Consider the following 23,419-nt stretch of genomic DNA (forward strand, 5'->3'; position numbering starts at 1 on the left):
CTATACCTATACGACAGTAGTTCGGCTGATTTTTGTTCAAAATTTCATTCAAAGTTACTCTACCAGTATTAAACTTAGAAATAACATCTTGGGTTTGAACAAATTTAGCCTGCAAGCTATCTATTTCTCTACTAGAGGAAATAACATTTTGTTCAAGAGTAGAAATTCTTACCTTCAATACTTTGTTTTCCTCAATTAGAACAAGCTTCTCTTTTTCTAAGAATTTATTCGACTCGCATACCTGAAGCAATTTTTCGTACATCATTTCGTAGGACTTCTTTAATTCTTCCAAGGTTGTCTCGTCATCATCACTGTTGTTTTCTGAATCCTCATCATCACCTGCAAGAATAAAGGAAGTTAAATCGTTGTCGTCTATTGAAGGCAAATTATCATACCTGAGTTTTGTTGGAACTGTCTGTCCAACTGTTGCGACAGTTTCAGCGACAGTCTCTTTGCACTTGCTCATCTGAGTAGTTCCTTCGTAGGTCTCTTGTAGAACATCCCATGCCTCCTTTGCTGATTTGCACATCGATATCAGTTTGAATTGGTCGTCATCAATACAACTCAAGATAGCATTGATTGCCTTGGAATTATAATTTGCTATTCGTACTTCTTCATCACTCCACTTCTCTTTTGGCGTTTGAATGATCTCGTGTGACTCATTCATTGAGGTAGGAGGTGTCCAACCAATTAGAATCGCGCGCCAGGCCCATTCATCGATAGATTTGATGAACATCTTCATCCTTATTTTCCAATCAGAGTAGTTCAATTCACCCAAGAGAGGTGGTAGGAATGCGCCTTCACGATGATTATTCATGTCTGCACAAAAAAAATAAAAAATAATTAAATCCCAAAATCTCACTAAGTGTATCTAGTGACAGGCTCTTGATGCCAATTGTTAGAATTTATTTCGTGCAGATATAAATTATTTGTGTCAGATTCAGTTTTTCGTTACTGTTGCGTGAAGAGTTGCAACAGTTCGTGAAACAGTTTGTAAAAACAGAAATAAACGAGACACAAATTTAATGTGGTTCGGATACAACTGTACCCTACATCCACGGGGACCTGCAAATAAAATTTACTAATTTTTAGTTTTACGAATACAATAATAGGACTTAATCAAAATACAAAGACTCCCTCTTTGTTGACGCCGTTCTTGTATACTACGCTGAATTATAAATCTTCAATTTGCAGCACGTCCCTTGCTCCGCACGGTTGAACTCCCTTCAACGCTGAATCCCTCAGTCGGCGGATCGATCTCCTCCCGAGATCTATTTAAGCCCCTCTCCCGAAGAACCGATCTTCTTTTTATATAGAAGAAGCAAACTTGTGATACTCCTTGAATCTTGGTGTCTTCACCACAAAGCCTTGAAGCCGATATATTTTCTATGAAAATCACGTATCACGATGGAACAATAAAAACGAGAGCCAAGAATATTTTATGTGAAAACTTCTCTCGATGAAAAAGACGTTCCGGGCGCAGCAAATAAAAAGAGCAGAAAAATATGATTTTTCTCTCCAACGAAAGGCGTAGAGTATGAGGCGCCGTTGTGCTGTATTTATACATCTATGGGAGATAAGAATCCTACAAGGAAAATAGAGTCCATTAGGGTTAGGAAACTCTTAATTACGTAGGAAACAATATTTTCAATACAAGGAAACTCTTTAGAAGAATAATTCCTATTATAAATCAATTAATGACAAATTAAAGGAATTAAAAGCTACAAGGACTCTTCCCTTCTTTAGATCACGGTATATGAAAACTTGTGGCACAAGTTTTATTAATTCTCGTATAATTAGAATCCATGGGATTCTAACAGAGACAATATCATATGTGATGTGATGTGTTAATTGGAAACTCGCTCAAGAGATTTAAAATTGACTCATCTAGAAGGAAAAACTCAATTAACACTCTAATTCTAAACTACAATCTTCCTGAGTTTATGAGATTAAGGACGGAATGATCTAATCTCGCATCGATTTTCAACAAAACAAAACCAAAAAAAAACCCACATCAAATCCCACCTGTAAAAATTTGTTATCATTCTTATAATAATATACGTGCTATTGACGATTAATTAAGTTATTTACTTACGTTGTAGTAGTTTTTCTGACATGATCGTCTGATTTGAACGTCGAACAATAGTCTACCTCATATGTCAAAATTATAGTTCAATCAATTAATGGATAATAAAAAGAAAAACATTGCGTAAGAGCATTTTGTTGGATATGATTACAATGACAAGAGTTATATGTCATTTAGGGAAAATTACAAAATAGAAAACGTTGGATACACTATAAAATTACTTCATCTATGAGCTAATCTATATTGGAATATTTCCCAAAGTATTATCTTAATGTTACGAATTGACCTTAGATTTTATTTATTTATTTATTTTATTTAATTAGTTACCAAAAATATTAAATATTTTCCTATCATACTATTCGTGGTCCCCAAAAGGAAGTTAAATAAAATAAATAAAATCAAAGCCATGTGTGTAAATATACTATTGGCAAGTGAATCAAGATTTGACTTTCTAATATTTTCTTTGACCAATGTAATTTTAATTAGATTAAACTATATTTTAATTGTATTTAATTTGTTTCGTAAAGCAATCAATAATATTGTAAATTAATTACAAATAAAAAAAAATAAGGATTATTATATTATTATCATTTTTTAGGATTATTTTATTCCTCCTCTTGGCATCTAAAACTCATCGTTCTCCATTGAATACAGTCATCTTCATGATAATCACCCAACGGCCAAACACGCACACACACACACACACACACACACACACACACACACACTCACACACAACACACACACACACACACCTGTCAGTTGCATCAGATAATTGTGTGATGTACGCAGGGAGAAATGGGGCACCACCATAACAGCCACCACCACCACACCGCCGCGGCGGCGGCAGATGATGGCGGCGGTTTGTCGCAGCGTGTCAATAGCCCACGATTCTCCGGCCCAATGACCCGCAGAGCACACTCCTTCAAGCGAAACAACAACCAAAACAACAACAACAACAACTCCTCACAGAACACCAACAACGGCAACAGTACCAGCGGCAGCAGCCACCACCATGAAATTATTGATCTCCAGCTCAACTCCCCCAGATCTGAAACCCCAGTTTCCGGCGACGGCCCCGATTCTTCGCGGCCGGCCCACGTCAGCGGTGTGGCCCATAGGGTTCACTTGAGAAGGAAGATTTCATCCTTGAGTGTCGACTTGGGCGGATTCGGGTTGGAGTTGAAGGGGAAGAAAAAATTAGGGCAATGGATGTTTCTCATGTTTTGTGGGCTGTGTTTGTTTCTCGGCGCCGTTAAGATTTGTGCTACCGGCTGGTTCGGATCCGCCATTGATAGAATTGGAAGCAATCAGGTAACTGCATAGATTTGCAATGAATTGAAATTGTTCAATTTTAGCTTCACCCAATATATCAATGCTTATGAACTAGATAAATTAGTAACTGTAAAGATTATAATTAGGGTTGCTACTTCTGTAGTATAGATGAAAACGGCAACGAAGAATCTTCGTACTTTGTGATTTATTCTTGTACACAAATGGTATAGACCCATAAATGGATGGTGACGGAGATATCGAGATATTTACCCGTTCCGTTATTTCTTCATCTAGATTTTATTCTCTTCTCTCCTGTGAATTTTACTCAATTGGGAATAGTCCTTTTCCAAACGACGATTTACGACTCATTGTGCTGATAATTGTGTAAAGTCGAGCCTGGTTGTTGTTATACATTGTGATGGATATTAAAAAAAATTCTCTTTAGTCGAACGAAGTGTAGCATATATGCTCAAGTTTTATAGTCTTGTTTCCTATTCTCTTATATTGTAACTTAACCAGGACATGTACGATTCCACTACAAGTCATCTAAGAAATCAACATGATCAAGTCCCTCATGACTTTGCGTTCACGGGGAAAGGACATGATAATGGGATGAGAGAAATCGAGGTGGAACAAACCCTAACAATGGTAGCATCTGGTGTTGTGAATACTCGTGATAATGTCGCTGATGTAAGTCTTGAGCTCTAACATCTCTGTCAAAGAATCAAACTGTTTATTTTAGATGTTTATCCGGATTTTTTTTTGCAGCATTCAGAAATATGGTCCCATCCAAATAGTGATAATTTCACTCAGTGCATTGGTCGACCAAAACACAAAAGTAAGACCGTCAATTTTTTTCGTTTTTTTTTCTTTTTGCTTATATTATTTTCGTCAATTGTTTTACTTGATCTACTTTTGTCAGAGCTGGATTTGAAAACGAATGGTTACCTCCTGACAAATGCAAACGGTGGATTAAATCAGATGAGATTTGGGGTCTGGTAGTCATAAATCTTGATGAATGAATTTAGTATTTATGAATAGCTTATATCTCTGTTTTAAGTTTAAATCTGATGAACAGATAATCTTAGAGTGCAGATTTGTGATATGGTTGCTGTTGCCAAAATTATGAAGGCCACTCTCGTTCTTCCCTCTCTCGATCATACATCATATTGGGCTGATGACAGGTCAGTAATTTTTTCTGTTTTATTTTTTATTTTTTATTTTTTTTCCTGAAATTTATCTTTTCATGGTATTTCCAGTGGTTTCAAAGATCTCTTCGACTGGCAATACTTCATCGAGTCACTACAAGGCGATGTTCACATAATTGACTCGTTACCCCCCGAGTATGCTGGAATCGAACCCTTCTCAAAAACACCAATTTCTTGGTCTAAGGTCGATTTTTCTCGATTTCAGTTCAGGATTACACTTTCTAGATACAATATCATTTTGTATCTAACATGTGGGTTTTTCTTGAATCAGGTTAGTTACTACAGAACAGAGGTTGTTCCACTATTACAGCAGCACAAAGTGATGTACTTCACTCACACCGATTCTCGTCTAGCCAACAACGGACTCCCCACTTCTATCCAGAGATTGAGATGCCAAGTTAACTACCGAGCCCTAAAATATTCCGCCCCAATTGAAGATCTTGGCAAAACTTTAGTGTCGAGGATGCGTCAAAACGGCGGCCCTTATCTCGCACTTCATTTAAGGTTCGACTTTTCCTCACCCTATAAACTATTCAGTCAATAAGTGTGGTATTCAAATGTCTAAATATTGAAGGTTCTTGGAGGGTGTTTCTTGATTGAACATTATGTAAATATTGAATTTTTACTGTGCTTTCTATACTTTTTCTCGTAAAACTCACACCGTAGATTTCTTTTCTTTCATTACAGGTACGAAAAGGACATGCTTGCTTTCACGGGATGCAGCCATAATCTGACTGCCGAAGAAGACAACGAGCTAAGACAAATGCGAAACGAGGTGTCACATTGGAAGGAGAAAGAAATCGATGGTGCAGAAAGGAGAAAACTCGGTGGTTGCCCTTTGACTCCAAGAGAGACAGCCCTCTTGCTTAAAGCACTCGGCTTTCCATCGAGCACTAGAATATACCTTGTGGCCGGTGAAGCATATGGAAACGGGAGCATGCAATATCTCACCGACACTTTCCCTAATATCTTCTCACACTCATCTCTCTCTACCGAGGTAGAGCTGAATCCATTCAGACATCACCAGAACATGCTAGCTGGTCTGGATTACGTTGTTGCCCTCGAGAGTAATGTTTTCGTTTACACTTACGATGGTAATATGGCCAAGGCTGTACAGGGTCATAGGCGTTTCGAGGGTTTCAAGAAAACCATTAATCCAGACAGGTTATTATATATTTATATTATTTCTCTTTGTTCTTTTTTTATTTGCTTTTATGAAAAATACTTATTATCTGAAATAAATATGGTAGGATGAATTTCGTGAAAGTGGTGGATGAATTTGACGAGGGGAAGATAAGTTGGAAAAAGTTCAGCTCGAAAGTTAAGAAGCTCCACAAGGATCGTAATGGAGGCCCGTATACGAGAGAGCCCGGTGAGTTTCCGAAGCTGGAAGAGAGTTTCTATGCAAACCCTTTACCTGGATGTATTTGTGAGAGAAACCCTGAAGATAGAAGCTGATAAAGATTCCCAGTTGAGATTCCACAAGGGTAAAACTGACATTTCAAAAGCAGGGCAGTGTGAAGTGAAAGCGTCCTCCTCTACTACAAAAGTTGGTAAAGAAAAGTACTTTTTTGCCATATTTTGCAATTTAATTGATTGGACATATTTTCCACTGATTTATAGCTTTATACTTCCACCATATATGTTGTATTAGCATTTAGCAAAGTACTTAAATGAACATATTATTATATACAACTTCCATGATAATCTGTTTTTCGTCTGTTAATTTTATTTATGTTATTTTTAACTAAAATAAAATCGATGGGGTTGGACCGCTGACGGGTTTTTTGTTTGGGATAACGTAAGTGTGCCGTAGATTAGAACTAGGGGTGAAAATCGAATGGATCAAATCGGAATCAACACTCTCGAAAGTGCCGATTCCAATATGTTTTTTGGGAAATTGGAATGTTCGATTTTTGGAATGAAATCATTCTTCCAAAATCGAAAATTTTCAAATCGGAATCAGAATTCGGAAATTATGTTCCAATCGAACGGATCGAATCAGTAGCACTTTCAAAAGTGCCAATTTCAATATATTTTTTGGAAAGTTGAAATATTCAAGATTTGGAATGAAATCATTGTTCCAAAACCGAAAAATTTCGAATAGAAATCAGAATTCGGAAATTGTAAATTCATGAAAACAAAATAGATGGTCTTAAATAGTTTCTGTTTTCGCCATTAGGAAAAAAAAAAAAAAAACAGAAGAAAGAGCAAATAATAATACTTTAGTCATGTCTTAAAACTTAAGAATCTCAGGCTTGCAAGATAGACTCGATGATGTCATCAAGAGGCGCAAGCTCTCCCTTCTCAATCAACCCAAATTCCTGCATTACATCATAAATCAAGAAATCACTATATATATATATATATATATATATATATATATATATATATATATATATATATATATATATATATATATATATATATAAGCATGAGATGATTCTTGTAATAAGAAAGAAAGAGAACTGCTGACCAAAGTAAAGAGAACAAAATGCTTAAAGCAAGTGTTGAGATGAGCTTCTTCTTGCAGACTCACAATCTTCTGAAAGTGCGAATGGTATATATGACCGTACACACGAAACAGCCTCTTCATTATCGTTTTCACCACTTCCTGAAAATTCGGTGGAAACGGCACTCCTGCCCCAAAAACAAATAAATCGTTAAAACTTTTTTTTTTTTTTTTTTTTTTTGTAATCGGCAAAAAAGTATGTCGAAATGGATGAAAAAATAAAACCAATACGACATATATACCAAACTTCTGGGGAAAAACGGACTCATCGTCGAGCTGAGCTTCGACCCAGTCCATTAAATAGTCAACGTATTTTGGAGCAGAAACCACTATCGGTTTCTTTATGGTAATTCCGTCAGCCCACCTGTACTCGTACCTATATATAGAAAAAATACGTAATTTTTTTTAGAAACTACACATAGCATGCATATTACAGCTCACTTTTTCGAAAAGAAAATTTTATCGGCATGCTCAAATTCAATAATGGAGTTAAAAACAAAAGGCCCTGGTATCGACGATATTTTCAACCTCATTTAATCCGACAATTGATTGAAAATAAATACGTGTCGTTATTAGTCATATGCCGTTATCTGATCTGTAATTAATTAAGAGTAGAAAATTCGGATAATAAAGAGTACGGTAGATCGAGATCGAATGTATATATATATATACCTTGGACCAGCCGACATAATCGGACAAGTTGATGGTGTGCAGAACTCAGTGAGAGTAGCATACAGAATGTTCACTTGATTGAAAAAGTCGACAGCTGCATAACAAAAACCAACAAACGTAACGGGAATATAATATAATCAGGTACGACAAATTAAAATTCGCACGATATAATATGCATTTGTTTTTTTTCTCTTTATTGCATAAATGAAACAGATAATTAATCTCGTTGGTAAACGACAACTCGTGTGTTTTTCATTACATAAAACGAAACAGATAACCCGTTAGAAAACGACAACTTTTATTAGAATACGACAATCGGTTCTTGACATGCAACTTTCTTTAAATGGATAGACCTAATCAACAACAAACATGTCTCGTTTTGGAACAACGATTATTATTATATATCAGTCGTTGTTCATCAGATTCTCGATTCGGATTCGGATTCCGATTCGACTAACACAACAACGCATAATTGGAAAATACAACCTCAACGAGTTTACCAAAACGGAATTTATCTAATTATAACTAATAGATACGCAGAAATCTTGATTTATCGTCACTAACTTATTAAGTATAAAATCATAACACTTGCTGTTTTTCACTAATCGAACTATTATTTCCTTCATTAAAGCTCAAGTCATTATCGTATCAAGTTCGAGAAGCACGCATAGCTAAAAAACGAAAAGCGATAGAGAAGCAAAATAATCGAAAGTTATAATTAAATCTTACTATTTACTGCCAACCACTCATCGACATCCTCTCCAGGCGGGAGTTTGACAGCTTCCCTCAAATTGCCGCTACCCAAGGTGGCATGAATGTGCCTCTGAAGAAACGAAGCCTGCATTTTTTTTTTTAATTTAAAAACAAAAAAACAACGATGATTGCTATTTTCTTTTCCAAGTAAAAAAAAAAACACATCCATCTTTTGAACACCTTCAAAAATATTTACCCCTTCAAGTTATAAGCCACTACATGCAAGTGCTGATGAGATTTATTTATTTTTTTCCGGATCGAATCCGGGAAATATTTTCAAGATAACAAAAGAATTAATTAAACATCAAAAAGAGCTTCACAGCACAAAGAATTGATCCAACGACAGACCTTGCTTCCGGAAGGAGCACCCTTCTTCGCACGGAAAGTTTTCTGGTTTCTGCATTTCATCAAAAAAAAATTCAGATCGAGATATATATAACACCGACAACAACAACAAGAAAAAAATAAATCAAATTTAACATATATCATATATAACACCATCTTGAATCGAAAAAAAATAAATCAACTTGGCCAGACACCGAAAAATCGGAAAATGCTATACAGGTGAGAAGTCGATAACAGCATCTATCACCAAGAGCTAATTAAACTCCAATTCACCACACACATTAACCAAACTTAAAAAACAAAATTAAGCAATAAATAACATGCATGCAATTAAAAAAATGAAAAAAATACAGATGAATTAGAGAATTGAACAAATAAACAACATGTGATGAGAATTGAAATTGGAAAATAGATACAAATAAAAAAAAGGAATTTCCTGGTTCCAATTCCAAAGAGACTCATGACTGTGTGTTTGGTGAATAGTACTGAATTACAACCCTAGTTAGTAAGTAAGTAGTATCTTTACTATTAGTTAGTTTGAAGCGCTTTGCATGTTTTAATTTGCTTGTCTGTTATATATACACACACACACACAGATGTAGTAGAGGGTGGTGGGGTAGGGTGGGGGTACTGATGAGGGGGTGGGGTCTCTCTCTCTCTCTAGCTTTCTCTCTCTAACTCATAATAAAGAGTATACAGGTAAGAATGTATGTGTATGTGTAATTAAGCGTGACGCATCATCATATCATATGATATGTAAGAAGAGAAGGAAGTTGGTAAAAGCAGACAAGCTCTTTGCCATTACAATCCTCTCTGGATTATTGTCTCACTCACTCACTGTTAGTTCGCCTTCTACCTATTATTATTTATTGCTCCTCCTCTTAAATATCCTTTTTTTTCTTTTTTTTGAAATTAAAAAAAAAAAAAAAAAAAAAAAAAAAAAAAAGTGGCTTACCCTCTTCCCACCATTAGTATTGTTAGACATCCCTGCTTGAAATACACGTGGCAGATTATTATTTTCTAACCACTTCCAATGAATCATTATAAATAGAAATGTTTTTATTTTCTGTATTAATTAAAATAGATAATTAGGCTGTAATTTGTATGTTATGTATATATATATTCTCTAGCTCCTTTTATTATTGTGCTTAAAGAATCAGATTTTAATTATCTACTGCATGCATGTGTATACTAACAATTCGTGATTGATTATCAGATTATGTTATACATAATTCATGCATGAAAATTAAACATTCTTTAATTTTAATTTTATGAGATTATGTAGATGTAATACTTCCATGAAATGATGCATAACAAATATCTTTGAGAAGATAGTTGTCACCTTAGTTTCAACGATATATATTATACATTAATTAAAATCCCAATTTGGGCTAATAAGTATCGGCCCAACTTATATATTACTATACTAGTTGGTTGGGCCGGGCCGGGCCGTTGGGTTGTCAATTTTGTTCTCATTTTTTTGATTATTAATTTTCCTTCAAAATTATATACGCGAATGTATTAATACTTTCACTCCCTAAAATTTTAATTAGATTATCCAATTTTCATTTTTGTCTATACAAAATGTTATTTTATTTCTGTAATTTAATTTGAATTTAATCATTTATTATTTGCCTATATATCAATGTAGGGGAAGGAAAAATAAAACCGAAATTGATTAAATAGAAATGAAGATTATCATGTTGAGACTCGTCAACTCAACTCATTTAATTCAATATCACTTTATTAAATAAATTTAGTAAAACAATTATTTAGAGATAAACACAATATTAATAATTGAAAGGCAAATTATAATTATTCGACAAGTTAATTATAGTCACCCCTGAGATAATGTCAAATTACGTAAAAACTTCTCATCTTTGGGTAATTACAACCACCACCTCAGTTATGTATTTTCTTATAAAAAAATTATCTTTTAATAGGTAAATTTGACACTATAAAAATAATCAAGTGGTGGTTGTAATTATGCAAACATAAGAGTTTTTTTATAAATTGACATTACTTCAAGGGTGGTTGTACATTTGCCCTTATTATTATTGATCTTGATTCAAAGGGGCTTTAGAATTTTATGTATTAGCAAAATGGCAAAATGTAATAACTCAAATAAAATCCACTCCACCAATATATATATAAATTTTAAGGTGGTGTTTGGATGGTAAAATAAATTGAAAGATGGGGAACTCATTGTTTATAATGATTTTGTTGATGATGGTAGGAATGGTGGCGGTGAATAGTGCGCAACCAGTTCGCCCGACGAAAGCACAATGCAGCGACGAGAGGAGGAACGGATTCAGTGCATGCAAGTTCACCCTAATTTACAGGTTGCCGCCTTCGGCCAAGTGTTGTAGGCGAATCAGAGAAACTCATACCGAATGCGTTTGCCCTTTGATCACGCCAAAAGTCGCGTTTCTGATCAACGTCAATTGGGCATTAAAAACAATTAGAAAGTGTGGGAGAGAAGTCCCGCGCAATTTCAAATGTGGAAGTAAGTTTTTTTTTTCTCATTTAATTACCGGAAAAATATATATTTGTGTTTGTTTCTTTTATGCAAACTAGTATTTCTCTCCGTGCAGAATTGGAAAAATGATAATTTAAATACATGACACTAACAATTGTAAAAAGAAAATATGTTACACTATTATAATAAAATTTATTAGTAAAAGAAATCGATCGTTAAATAGATATGAAACAATTAATAATGTTGTACTTTATTATTAATATGGTTTTCTATTGTGACATGGTTTTGCAGGTATTACCACACCGCCAATATAATAGAGCAATCTCTTCAACTTCTTGAATTTATGTATTTAAAAATGATGAATTAATTAATGCCATAATTAAGTACACATTTGTGATGACGATTAATTTTTAGTTATAATACCATCTATGTTGTGACAAATAAAATCCATTAACATCTAGTGGATGTTGTACGTTTGATATTTTATATTTATTCTGGTGTCTTACTTTTTTTTATTTACTAACAATTTTGCATGTGCGATGCACGGGATTGAGAAAATGGTGAAAATTTAAATATATGATAACTAAATTGTATTAAAGAAAAATACATATTGGTTTGTAGGAGAGAGAAAGAGTTTAAAAAAACTACTGTATTTCGAACGAATTAAGATTTTGCTAGTGAATTTGCAAATTTGATTTACTAAGAATATCATTAGAGAAAAAAAATCTGGAAAATAGGATATTAAATAAGATTAATAATTAATATTAAAAAATTACAAATATACCATTAAAATTTCTTAGATTGACCTACATTTTTTAATTTTATGTACGAAAATGCCCTTAAAATTGTTCGAAAAAACAGGTCCACTAATTACATATTTTCATGCAATATTCGGCTAACTAAAAAACAGAACTAAAAGAAGGATTACAAACAATTAACAAAATGCCGGAAAATTAATTTGGGATGAATTAAGAATGCCAACGTGGCACAAATCTGAACCACTGAAACAAAACACAAAAAAGAAATGAACTGAAAAATCAAGAAAATACAAATTAATTAAATGAAAAAATTATTTAGTGCCGCCAAGCACACCCTTGAGCTTCTTAATCTGGGCGACGTCGAGGAAAGTGGTCTTGGCGACGAGCTCCGTCGGGAAATCATTGGCGAACAGTGCGAAGTCGGTGATCTGCAGCCCTGGATTCTGCCCGCTGAAGCTCACGTACGCCAGCGCCGGAGTCTTGCCGGAGTTTATCTGGAAGTGGAGTAGCCCCTGCGGGAACACCATCACGTCACCCTTGAACAATGTCTTCAGGTATACAACGTTGTCGAACGACGATATGAGTCCGGCGCAGATGGTCCCCTCGATCACCACCAGTATCTCCGACGCCGCCGGGTGGGTGTGGATGGGGATGACTCCGCCGGCGGCCAGGTCGAGCCGAGCTATGGAGACGCCCAGTCCGTTGACGCCGGGGAACTGGCCGTCGAAAGCGGGGGTGACGGCGGCGCTGATGATGTTGGTGGTGTTGCCGGCGGCGGCGAGGCCGTGGAAGGCGAAGTCGTCGGCGGTGACGGAGGAGGATTTCTTGCAGGGGTAGCCGGCGGGTCCGGCGGGGAGGGAGAGGTCCGCCACGCAAAAGTCCTGTACCAGGGCGGTGGAGGCGGCGGCGAGGAGAGAGAAGAGGATGAAGTAGTGAAGATACATTTTCATTTCTTTTCTTTTCTTTTAATTTCGTTTGTGTTGATATAGTTGATAAGGGTTTAGGGTGGCAGTTATATAGAAATTTTGAGTGGATAGATTTTGATTGGTTGTAAGAGATTTTAGGCATGCATGCATATATGTATGAAAGGGGTTTCGAACATGGAAGAAAGAAATTAATTAGATTTGTCTGTACTGAATTTTGATGCATGTGATCTTCTTTTATCTTTTTTCTGCACTATATAGTATATACTATATATATACCTAACCTAGGGGTATATTCTGCAAAATATGAACAACTATATTACTATTAGTCTTGTGTTAATTAATATCAATACTAAAAGTTAGCTGGTTTGTGAAAAAATAAAAATAGATAACTGAATAATTACCTATATATGTGTGTGTGATTTATTGAAGAATTTGGATTTTTTTGAAAAAATAAATAATAATAATTTACAGTATACTGAAACATAGTTAATTAGTCATTGTATTTATTCATTATGAATTGTAACATTTACCTAATTAATTAAATAGGTAGAAACTGGCAAATTAAACAACAAAATACATTGCAACAAAAATATGAGCATGTGATGGGTGGTCCATGGATTGAGCAAAACTAAAATGGTGGAATATATATGTACTGTATATATGATTGTATGTTATGGAGGGCCCTAAATATAATATATTAGGACACTTGATCTCTGCCCAAGTCAACTTGCTATTTAATTGGTATATATATATATATATATATATATATATATATATATATATATATATATATATATATATATATATATATATATATATATATATATATATATATATATATAAAAGATTGAAGAGCAATGTGTGGAGCTTATGGTTTCCCTATCTCCTACGGCATTTAATTTGGAATGACCTATTAGGTTAAATGTTTTGTTTCCTTTCATGTACCTACCTATATATGTCTATTATTTTAATTCCTGTTTTTCTACCAGTCTTTTTTTACTTCTGTATTTTTTTTACAGTGGAAATTGCAATTATTTGAGGTGCATTTAGTAAAGTAAACCATGCTCTTGTGTAATAATTTTAAAATACCACAAGATAGACAGAGGTAAAATGCACTAGTTTAACTGTGTGTGACGAGTTCAATCTATAAAATACTTGCAGAGAAAGTTCAAACTCGGGTCAAATGACTAACACTATTTTGACTCATAATAAATAAAATAATTAGATCATTAAGTTCAAGTAAAACCTTATAAAGCCCAAAATGCCAATTAAGAATAAATATAGGCAAGTGTGCATTTATTCTCTATAAATGAGCATCATTGTTGTTCAGAAGTGAATAACGTTGGACTAGATTCAAACTGCAGGCAGGCAACACCACCAAATTCTTCAATACAAGCCATGCACTACTACATGATATACAGATAATACACCACCACATAAATAAAAAATACACACAATTTTCCTTTCAATAATATCCAGAGCTAGGCTTACACAATATATATATATATATAGCATATACCCCGAAATTCACATACGCGATAAGGGTGCCGTTTTTCCGGTGCCATCTTTCAAGAAAGGATAATCCGTATACCCCACAACAGGATCGTGCGTGTAAAACGTGCTCCTCACGTATTTAGTCAGAGGCGCATCAATCTCGAGCCTCGTCACCAAATCCGGATTCGAAATAAACAAACGCCCAAACGCCACCAAATCAGCAACCCCCTCAGCCACCGCTTCCACCCCCAGCTGCCGCGTGAACCCGCCGCTGCAGATGAACGTTCCCGAATAAGCTCTCCGCCACGTCATCATGAACCTCGCCTCCTCGTCGGCACTCCCGTGTGGGCCCGACTCGGTTTGCCCGTAGGCTGCGTAACGGGGCTGGGTCACGTGGAGGTAAGCCAGCTTCGCTGCATGGTCCGTTTGGAGCTTGTTAAGCCGCTCGATCACCGCCAGGCCGAGGCTGAGCGGGTCCGAGTCGGTCGCGTCGAGGTGGTCGATCGCCGGCGAGATTCTAACGCCGACCCGTTCGGCGCCGACGGCGGAGATGACTGATTGGACGACCTGCTTGATGAATTTGCAGCGGTTGTGGAGGGACCCACCGTACTCATCCGTACGGTCGTTGATTCCGTCTTTGAGGAATTGATCTATTAGGTAACCGTGAGCTCCGTGGATTTCAACACCATCGAATCCTGTTCGTTTTTCCTTATATAATTAGTAGGCAGTGAATTTGTTTTCTAAACAAGCTATACACATTTTGCACGTTTTCAATGAACGGTTTGCAATTGTCACAGATTATTATCACAAGGACACCGAGCTTTGTGGATCTTAGATGCTAATAACCAAATAAGCAAGACTACGTAAATTTAGAGCAGACCCGTTCGATACGAGTGAAAAAGAAAATGCTACTTATCTTAGCTTTCATTAGTGTATTTTATAAGTCTTTATTAGCGCTAATCGACACTAAACCCTTTCGGATGCGCCCTGCTGTCAACATCTACGCTCGTAAATTCTATAAATTTTATGTAATCGGCGTATTTCACTTATCTAGTTACTTTATAGATGGTGTTCAACATACATTATATTATACTATATAGCAAGAATGTGTGGTTTTTTATTTTGTCGTATAAAATATAAACTGACCTGCTTCAATTGCATTAACGGCTGCCTCGCGATAGTGTTCGACGATCTCAGGTATTTCATTGGTCTCCAATTTGCGTGGCTTTGGATATATACCGTAACTTCCATCTGGCAGTAGCACTCTCCACCTCTTCGATATCGGCTTGTCCGTCGAAGACAACGGTGCAATGCCACCTGGCTGAAGCTCTGTTGATTTTTGCCACCCAAAAACTCAATCAAGTTTTGAAACAATATTATATATTGAAATGCTAATGTCATCATCATCGTAACCTTTTCGTGTATCTTTTCATTAATTCGTTACGATTTCGACTTTCGAGGCTCTAAAAACGTGTTTTCTAATTCTAGTATTTCAAATGTTGTCATTTCCTTTCGGATTAACTGTTTAAATTTAAATGCATGTTGTGAGTTGTGATTAATAACAGAGAGCATTAACCATTATTAACCATTAACCTTCAGATTAAATAAATAAATATAAGATGAACATATGTTTTAAAATTAATCAAAAAAGGCACGTGTGAATGAAGATGGAATCACGGCCGTTGGATTTGGGGTTTGTACCTTGATGAGAAGCCCGGCCCACATGCCAGAGCTGACAGAATATAACAGCCCCTTTAGCATGTACAGCATCCACCACTTTCTTCCATTCCTCCACTTGCTCCTTGTTGAATATGCCCGGCACGTGCGGGAACCTGCGTGGGCCCCACCAAATTCCACCAATCCAATAAAGTTTACGAATATTAATTAAATATTAATGGTGCGGGGCCCTAAAACAGCTTTATATATATGGTTTTTGTGAAATTTACATTTTCCACCCCTCAAGTATGCAACGATTTCATATTTACAAAAAACACATTTGGTCACTTAAGGTAGTGATGGACACACGTTTGATTCCGTTGGTTTTAACAGAAAAATGACGGAAATAGCTAAAAATGTTGAACTTTTGAAATATAAGGGACTAAATATATTTTTTATGAACATGGAGGACCAAATTTGAAATCAGTTAAAACTTGTGGTATTATTCCATATACTTTTTCTAGACGAATAATAATTGAGCAGAGGATGAAATGACGAGAATACCCTGCGGCAGTTGGGGAGATCATGGTGCCCTCGGTGATGAGAAATCCGCCGCTGGTGGCTCTCTGAGTGTAGTACTGAACTAGGGCGGCGTTGGGCATGTTGTTCAGTGCTCTGCATCTGGTCATCGGAGCCAGCACCACCCTATAATTACAAATTTATAATCCGAAATCAAATTGAATTCAATTTTTGTTTTTCCGATCAAATTCGGTGGTGAGTAATTTGAGTGATCCGAGTTTTGATAGCATAATTGGAGAGAAGAATTAAGGGAGAGGAGGAGAAAATGAAGGACCTGTGGGAGAGATCGAACTTGCCCATCTTGTAAGGGGAGAAGAGAGACGGCGTAGCTCCATCCGCCGTCGTTTCCGACATGCTCTGCTTCTCTTTGCTGTTGAATATCGAAGGTGGTTGGGATTCTGTGGTGGTGGTGGTGGCGGTGGCGGTGGTGGTGGTGGCCGGTGAGGGACGGACGGGGGAGGGGGTGGAGTTGTTGAATGAAGTTAGACAATAGTGAAGTAGATATATATATATATATATATATATATATATATATATATATATGATGCATATTGCAATTGCGCACGATTATCATATGAAAAGCAGAAAAGGTAAAGATGTAAATAATAAATTATTTTTTTTAATAATACAAAAAGAGATACATAATTGAGCATTTTCATATGTGAAAATACCGAATGTTGACTTTGACTTACTTTTTAGTTAGTGCCGCCCGTGGTCTTATTATTCAATATTTCTTTTTTCCTTTTCCCTAAAATTCTTATAAATAGAGAATTAACATTCAAAGCAATATATTATTTGGTTTAGTGTAAATTACACTCACACCCCTAAGATATGATTAAATACTTTAAGGTCACGCCCCTAAGGTATGCTTAAATACTTTAAGGTCCATGTGGTATCGATAATTACACTCACCCCTTATAATTGCTCGTTGTCTTCTAAATGTTAATATATTTCGTCATTTTACATGTATAGTATATATATGTATGTGTGAATGTGCGTAAAATATGTATATCCACCTGATAGAATATAAGCAATATAATTCATCGGACGTAGCATCGAACCAACCTTGTTTGGTAACACAGAAATTAAGAATTACCTATAATATGAATATGATCATATTCATACTTATTATTTAAAAAATACGAGGCTAATAATTTTGCATGGCCAATTAAGAAAGCTGCTTTTAGTATTGGGCAGCCCATTTTGGTGTGTCCAGAGGGCTTCATGAACATGGACTACAAGCTGCCTACTTTTGTCCGAATTGATTGGGCCTTAGGTGAGAAATATAATTTCCTTATCTAAGTCCTCGTTTGGTTGGTCAAAGATATAATTAGTCAAAGTAAGATTAAATAGTAGAATAAATATCCAATTGTTCTATTGAATCTCGGAAGGCCCAATAAAAAAAACTAGGGGTGTGCGCGGGCCATAAACCCGCGGGTTCTATCAAAACCCGCCCTCGTCCCGTCAAACAACGGTTCTTGATTTTGAAGAACCGAACTTGTGGGTTTTTAACGGGTTTATGATAGGCGGGTCCATGTCGGGTTTGTAGTAGGACCCAACCTTTACGGGTCGAAACCCGTTATCGTCTAAACTATTTTTTTTTTATATATAATTTATAAGTTTTACGGGAGAATAATTAGAAACTAAAATGAATAACCTAAAATTTTAAATTGAAACCAAACATAAATAATGTAAATGTCAAGAGTAAATAAAAATTAATATAAAACTAAAAATAACTAATTCATAACTTAAAAGACAAAATTTAAATAAAATAAATATAGTTTTTTCAAGCATAACCAACGCTATTCATCTCCATTCGACACCATTTTCTTCCTTTTTTTTTCTGCCGTGTGTTGACCGTTGTATATATATGTTTTTTTCCTACATTTTCTTAGAGATTTTCATAATCTTTATAGCTATTACTTCCACAATTATAGTTTAGTTGATTTATGTATTTGATACACTAGAGATACTTTATTTATTCATTAATATTATTAATTTATTATACTATATAATGTAAACAAAACGACGTCGTTTTGTATGGTGGGGCGGGACGGGTTTCACGGGTATTAAAAAAAATTGAACCCGTCTAAGACCCAAACCCACGGTTCTTCACCATTTTAGGACCCAATCCTATGGATGGATCTATCCGTCCGGTCCCAACGGGACGGTTTTTCACGGGTTTGACGGGTGTAGCGGGTTGATGGGTCCGACTTGCTCGCCCCTAAAAAAAACTCTCTAAAATGATCAACTCAAAAAATTATTGATTCTACCAAACATCAGAAACAACGTCAAATTATTTAATTAATAATAATTAATCTCCCCAACCGAACGGAGCACTGAAAAACGTGATCTTGAACCACATAAATCAACGGACAAGATTGTGGCAAAGCAACAAACCACATCATGCCAGGCTAATTTGGAATCAAAGTATAATATTCTTCATCTAATTGATTGTTAGCAGTTTTCACAATGACTTTGTCCTTCCTTTTTGTGACAAGGCATGGTCCCATTTTAGTGTATTATTTACATGACGACAATTCATTATTATTCAAAACATTATATTATTGAATTTTTGTCTCCAGTATATATTTTACCATTAATTTAAGTTCTTTTATTTATTTGGACTATAATTAATATTTTATAGTCCTACCAAACTGAAGCGGGCACAAAATTAATCGAGAGCACTCACACTATGAATGGGGTAATTAATTATTTGTAAAACAACGGATGAACTAGTGGTTGGTGCAAGTGAACTTATGTCAGTTAACTGAAGTGAATGTGGTTTACGTCTCTTGTATGGTTTTCAAGCTATTATACGAAAATGAAAGTATATCCAGTACACATATATGGTTGACTACGAATTCCTTGGTTACCGAAAAAAAAAAACAAATTGCAATTTTTAATAAAACATGATCAAGCAATTAAGGAAATTTATTCCACAGTTTAATATTTTCTTGCGATTTAAACATGCAAATGCAATCTAACATGGTTTCTTAATATATCTAAATTACTTATTATAAATTCTTTTAAATAGCTTATAAGCTTAGTCAAACACTTCCAATGTTTAAGAATATTTTTGGTATCTTACCAAAATAAACTTAATTACTTGAAACAATTAAGTTGAATTTTCAAAAGAGGTGGCTAACTCCAAATAGTCAACTATCTACACACTTTTCTCTTCCATACTTGACAAAAAATAACCTTGGCATGGAAATAACCTCAATTAGATATATTTTTTTAAATGGTCAATTAGATATAACCCCCTTAAACATTCAAATAATAGGGGTAGACCCAAACTTAAATTTGTCATTTTGATAAAAACCCAAATTTTTCTATATTACATAATTACCCTCAATCAAATCCCACAAATCCCGTTACTTTACCTTTTGAAATAATATCAAATCTCTCCCTATTTTCCCGTTAAAACACTATCACCACAAACCCACTATCAAAAAAACTGCAAAACCTCCCAAAACCAGAAATTTGCACGGCCGTGGATCGGCGATTTTTCTGCACTCCGACCAAGCCTCCGTAGGTACGTCGTCGCCACTCGCTGAATCGCTATCATCCATCGATTTGTTGATATGTTTTGGCTAAATCGACTATCACGTTTGTGTAATTGCAGATCTGTTATAATCGCATACCGAATTCGAGCATTAAATCAGTGATATTGCAACAATTGATGAGCAGGACATCCACCAGAAGTGATATCGTCGTTGGCCGTCGTCACCGTCACTGCTCCAATCTAGGGTTACTCAAATCTAGGATTACTCAAATCTAGGGTTTTGATAATTTCTCGGCCCATAGTTGATTAATGAGATGCATAGTCGAATTACATCTGTATTAATATACTATCCCATATCATTTAATAGACTATCCCACTGGTATAATTTTACTATGGATCTCGTTAATCGACTATGGGCCGAAGAATCATCAAAACCCTAGATTTGAGAAGTGACGGCGGCGGATTTGTGTTTTAAAATTAATAGACTATCTCATATCTTTTAATAGACTATCCCATGTATCTAATTCGACTATGGGTTTAGTTAATTGACTATTGGAAAAAATAATAATATATATGGAAACTGAATAATATGTTTGTTTGAAATACTAATCAATTAGGGTAATCTTCCTTATTATATGAAAACGATTAGGGTAAATAATAATATATATGAAAAAATAATAATATATATGGAAACTGAATAATATGTTTGTTTGAAATACTAATCAATTAGGGTAATTTTCCTTATATCGTGTAATAGACTATCTTATTGATCTAATTCGACTATGGATCTCGTTAATCGACTATGGATCCCGTATTATTCAACCACATAGTATATTAATAATTTCAATATAGTACATTAATCTGCTATGATAGTATATTACGGTTATAGTAGTGATATGAAATTGTGTTACAAACAATATACCACTGAAATGACAAGAACATTGAGAACAACACCAACGTAAAGTATTCCAACATAACCAATAAAATAGTACATTAATAATCTCATAATTTCAATCTAGGGTTTTGATAAAATACATAAAACACATCATAACACAATCAAACCAATATGTCGAGTTAAAAAACTCTAGTACATTAATAATCTCATAATAGTATAATAAAATGATAATGGTAGTATCATGCGGTATTCATAATAGTATACTACTGTATTACAACGGTTTAACACTTAACCGAAGTTACCGAGCCATTACATCGTAAACACCTCTTTATAGCAACCAACCCACCAAACCTCAACAAAATCCGTACGAAATTCGCCATCGAAAAAACCTAAAATCATGAAACAAAATTAAAAATGCAGAATACAAAAAAATGATTCAATAGACTGCAAATACATTTGAATGACAATACATTAATATCATCAAAAATAAACTTAAAATGCAAAATCCATACGCTAAATTAAAAAAGACTACGAACTATATTTTAATGTACTACCCAACACACTTAAATCGGCTGTTATAAATAAATAAACCAACTATCGATCGGGATAAAAAACATGAACTCGACCACAGCGGACAATTATTCCGATTATTGCATAAACCAACTACGAAGCTCATATAAAACAACTCTGGTCCGATCTGCGTGAACCATCCTCTTCTAACTCTGTCAATCCTCTTCCAAACAAACATCATCCTCTTCTAACGGACAACGATGAACGCTCAAATCCGAACCTATTTCCACGCCGGTGAAAAAACGATGGAAAACGATGAAAAACGATGAAACGCTGGATAAATTCTTCAAAACCGGTTCAAATCCGAACCCGATTGAAAACGATGAAAACGATGGAAAATGATGAAAAACGATGAAAACGATGAAATCCGAACCTATCTTCAAATCCGATGGAAAACGATGAAACGCTGGATAAATTCTTCAAAACCGGTTGTACAAGATTTGATAGAAACCGCCAATATACTCACGTAATTTTATTCCGTGATTTTAGGCAACGTATCAGCAATCTCATATCACGTAGTTAAGGAAGTAAATACCGTTCAAAAATAAAACAAAATAAAAAAGGGGTATTAAAGGGAAATTACATAATATATTTTGCCAAGTTGGCAAATTTGGGTGTATCTCAAAAAGGAAAAAATTAATTGGATCTACCTCATTAGAAAATATGAACAAGGGGGTTATCCCTAATAAACCCTTTTTTAAATAGATTAAAAAATGTCAAACGAATTAATTCGTTTATTTCAATATTATTAGATAAGAAAAATGTATACCATTAGTCAACTGAGAATTACAATGTGGTACATGAAAAATCCACTTCCGCCGGTAAGCAAACTTTTTAACACGTTAACTTTTTAATTAATTTTATTTAGGGGCTATTTGCCAAACACCCTTCATTGAATTTTGACTTCTTGATAAATCCAATTTTTTTAATTGATATTTGTTATAAATCCAATTGGCTCGAATTATCCAAAATGCCCCTATTTAATATTATTGAAAATTTCCATATTATATTTTTTTTTTTTGAGTAACATATTATATTATTTTGAAAATCCATCATTTTTTTGGTAGATATGCAAATCCCCATATTTTCTCCCCACCATTCCCCTATTCTCTCTTGTATCACGCCACTTTCTCGTTTCATTAATTAATTCGTTAATTGGGTTTTCTTTTTTTATGTTTAAGTTTTATCATTCCTTTCCTTAATTAATTAATTAATTGGGTTTTCTTTTTTTTTTTTTATCATTTTTTTCTATTTTTAAATGGTTTATATATACATCTCTTTTTTAAAGTTAAATTTATAAAAAAAAAAATTTTTAACAAATTGAAATCCACTATAAATTTACTAAAAACCACTATTTGATTATAGCACTCTGTTACGAAAATCCATTATAAATTTATCGAAAATCTTAATGTACTTGAAAACCACTCTATAATTAATGAAAACCACTCTGTAAATTAACGAAAATCACTATATAATTAGCAAATTTTATTACAAAAATTCACTAAAAATCTATCAATTAACAAAAATCACTCAATAATTAATGAAAACCACTATGTAATTAACAAGTATCATTACAAAAATTCACTAAAAACTTATCAATTAACGAAAACCAATATGTAATTAATGAAAACCACTCTGTAATTAATGAAATGAAAACCGCTAATTGGATTAATACGTAGATTGTCAAGAATGAAATGAGTGAA

At 34.6% G+C, this 23,419-nt stretch overlaps 4 protein-coding genes across 4 annotated transcripts; 1 reads left to right on the forward strand and 3 right to left on the reverse strand.

Moving 5' to 3' along the window:
- The first annotated feature begins 2,531 nt into the window (after positions 1-2,531).
- LOC105970916 (O-fucosyltransferase family protein) lies at positions 2,532-6,276 on the forward strand. The gene is made up of 9 exons (XM_012995735.2): positions 2,532-3,400; positions 3,881-4,051; positions 4,130-4,199; positions 4,284-4,354; positions 4,457-4,545; positions 4,621-4,753; positions 4,841-5,073; positions 5,257-5,733; positions 5,820-6,276. Exons 1-9 carry the CDS (start codon positions 2,885-2,887, stop codon positions 6,025-6,027), a joined length of 1,968 nt encoding a protein of 655 aa, XP_012851189.2. The 5' UTR covers positions 2,532-2,884; the 3' UTR covers positions 6,028-6,276.
- Positions 6,277-6,720: 444 nt separating this feature from the next.
- On the reverse strand, positions 6,721-9,316 carry LOC105970825 (MOB kinase activator-like 1A). Its single transcript, XM_012995650.2, has 7 exons — positions 9,292-9,316; positions 8,855-8,907; positions 8,483-8,591; positions 7,754-7,847; positions 7,324-7,457; positions 7,046-7,209; positions 6,721-6,893 (listed from the first exon to the last, which is right to left on the reverse strand). The coding sequence occupies exons 1-7, from the start codon at positions 9,311-9,313 to the stop codon at positions 6,822-6,824; spliced, it is 648 nt and encodes a 215-aa protein (XP_012851104.2). The 5' UTR covers positions 9,314-9,316; the 3' UTR covers positions 6,721-6,821.
- Positions 9,317-12,264: 2,948 nt separating this feature from the next.
- On the reverse strand, positions 12,265-13,261 carry LOC105970985 (auxin-binding protein ABP20). Its single transcript, XM_012995826.2, has one exon. It carries the CDS (start codon positions 13,036-13,038, stop codon positions 12,400-12,402), a length of 639 nt encoding a protein of 212 aa, XP_012851280.1. The 5' UTR covers positions 13,039-13,261; the 3' UTR covers positions 12,265-12,399.
- A 1,034-nt stretch (positions 13,262-14,295) lies between these two features.
- Positions 14,296-17,361, reverse strand: OPR3 (oxophytodienoate-reductase 3). The gene is made up of 5 exons (XM_012995817.2): positions 17,018-17,361; positions 16,729-16,869; positions 16,210-16,340; positions 15,655-15,837; positions 14,296-15,203 (listed from the first exon to the last, which is right to left on the reverse strand). Exons 1-5 carry the CDS (start codon positions 17,095-17,097, stop codon positions 14,542-14,544), a joined length of 1,197 nt encoding a protein of 398 aa, XP_012851271.1. The 5' UTR covers positions 17,098-17,361; the 3' UTR covers positions 14,296-14,541.
- Between the last annotated feature and the right edge of the window lie 6,058 nt (positions 17,362-23,419).

This window comes from Erythranthe guttata, chromosome 10 (genome assembly GCF_056151865.1).
Source record: "Erythranthe guttata isolate IM_541 chromosome 10, IM_541, whole genome shotgun sequence".
NCBI classification, from domain to species: Eukaryota; Viridiplantae; Streptophyta; class Magnoliopsida; order Lamiales; family Phrymaceae; genus Erythranthe; species Erythranthe guttata.

What these genes read in the sequence shown, in the direction of transcription:
- LOC105970916 (XM_012995735.2), top strand. Translation starts at nt 2,885, where the DNA reads ATGGGGCACCACCATAACAGCCACCACCACCACACCGCCGCGGCGGCG. An exon ending in TCATATTGGGCTGATGACAG is followed by an intron (nt 4,546 to 4,620) that starts GTCAGTAATTTT and finishes TGGTATTTCCAG; the next exon opens with TGGTTTCAAAGATCTCTTCG. An exon ending in AAAACCATTAATCCAGACAG is followed by an intron (nt 5,734 to 5,819) that starts GTTATTATATAT and finishes TAAATATGGTAG; the next exon opens with GATGAATTTCGTGAAAGTGG.
- LOC105970825 (XM_012995650.2), bottom strand. Translation starts at nt 9,313, where the DNA reads ATGAGTCTCTTTGGAATTGGAA. An exon ending in ATTATGTCGGCTGGTCCAAG is followed by an intron (nt 7,458 to 7,753) that starts GTATATATATAT and finishes TTCTATATATAG; the next exon opens with GTACGAGTACAGGTGGGCTG. An exon ending in ATTTTGTTCTCTTTACTTTG is followed by an intron (nt 6,894 to 7,045) that starts GTCAGCAGTTCT and finishes GATGTAATGCAG; the next exon opens with GAATTTGGGTTGATTGAGAA.
- LOC105970985 (XM_012995826.2), bottom strand. Translation starts at nt 13,038, where the DNA reads ATGAAAATGTATCTTCACTACTTCATCCTCTTCTCTCTCCTCGCCGCC.
- OPR3 (XM_012995817.2), bottom strand. Translation starts at nt 17,097, where the DNA reads ATGTCGGAAACGACGGCGGATGGAGCTACGCCGTCTCTCTTCTCCCCT. An exon ending in ATCTCCCCAACTGCCGCAGG is followed by an intron (nt 16,341 to 16,728) that starts GTATTCTCGTCA and finishes GGGCCCACGCAG; the next exon opens with GTTCCCGCACGTGCCGGGCA. An exon ending in CGTTAATGCAATTGAAGCAG is followed by an intron (nt 15,204 to 15,654) that starts GTCAGTTTATAT and finishes AAAAACGAACAG; the next exon opens with GATTCGATGGTGTTGAAATC.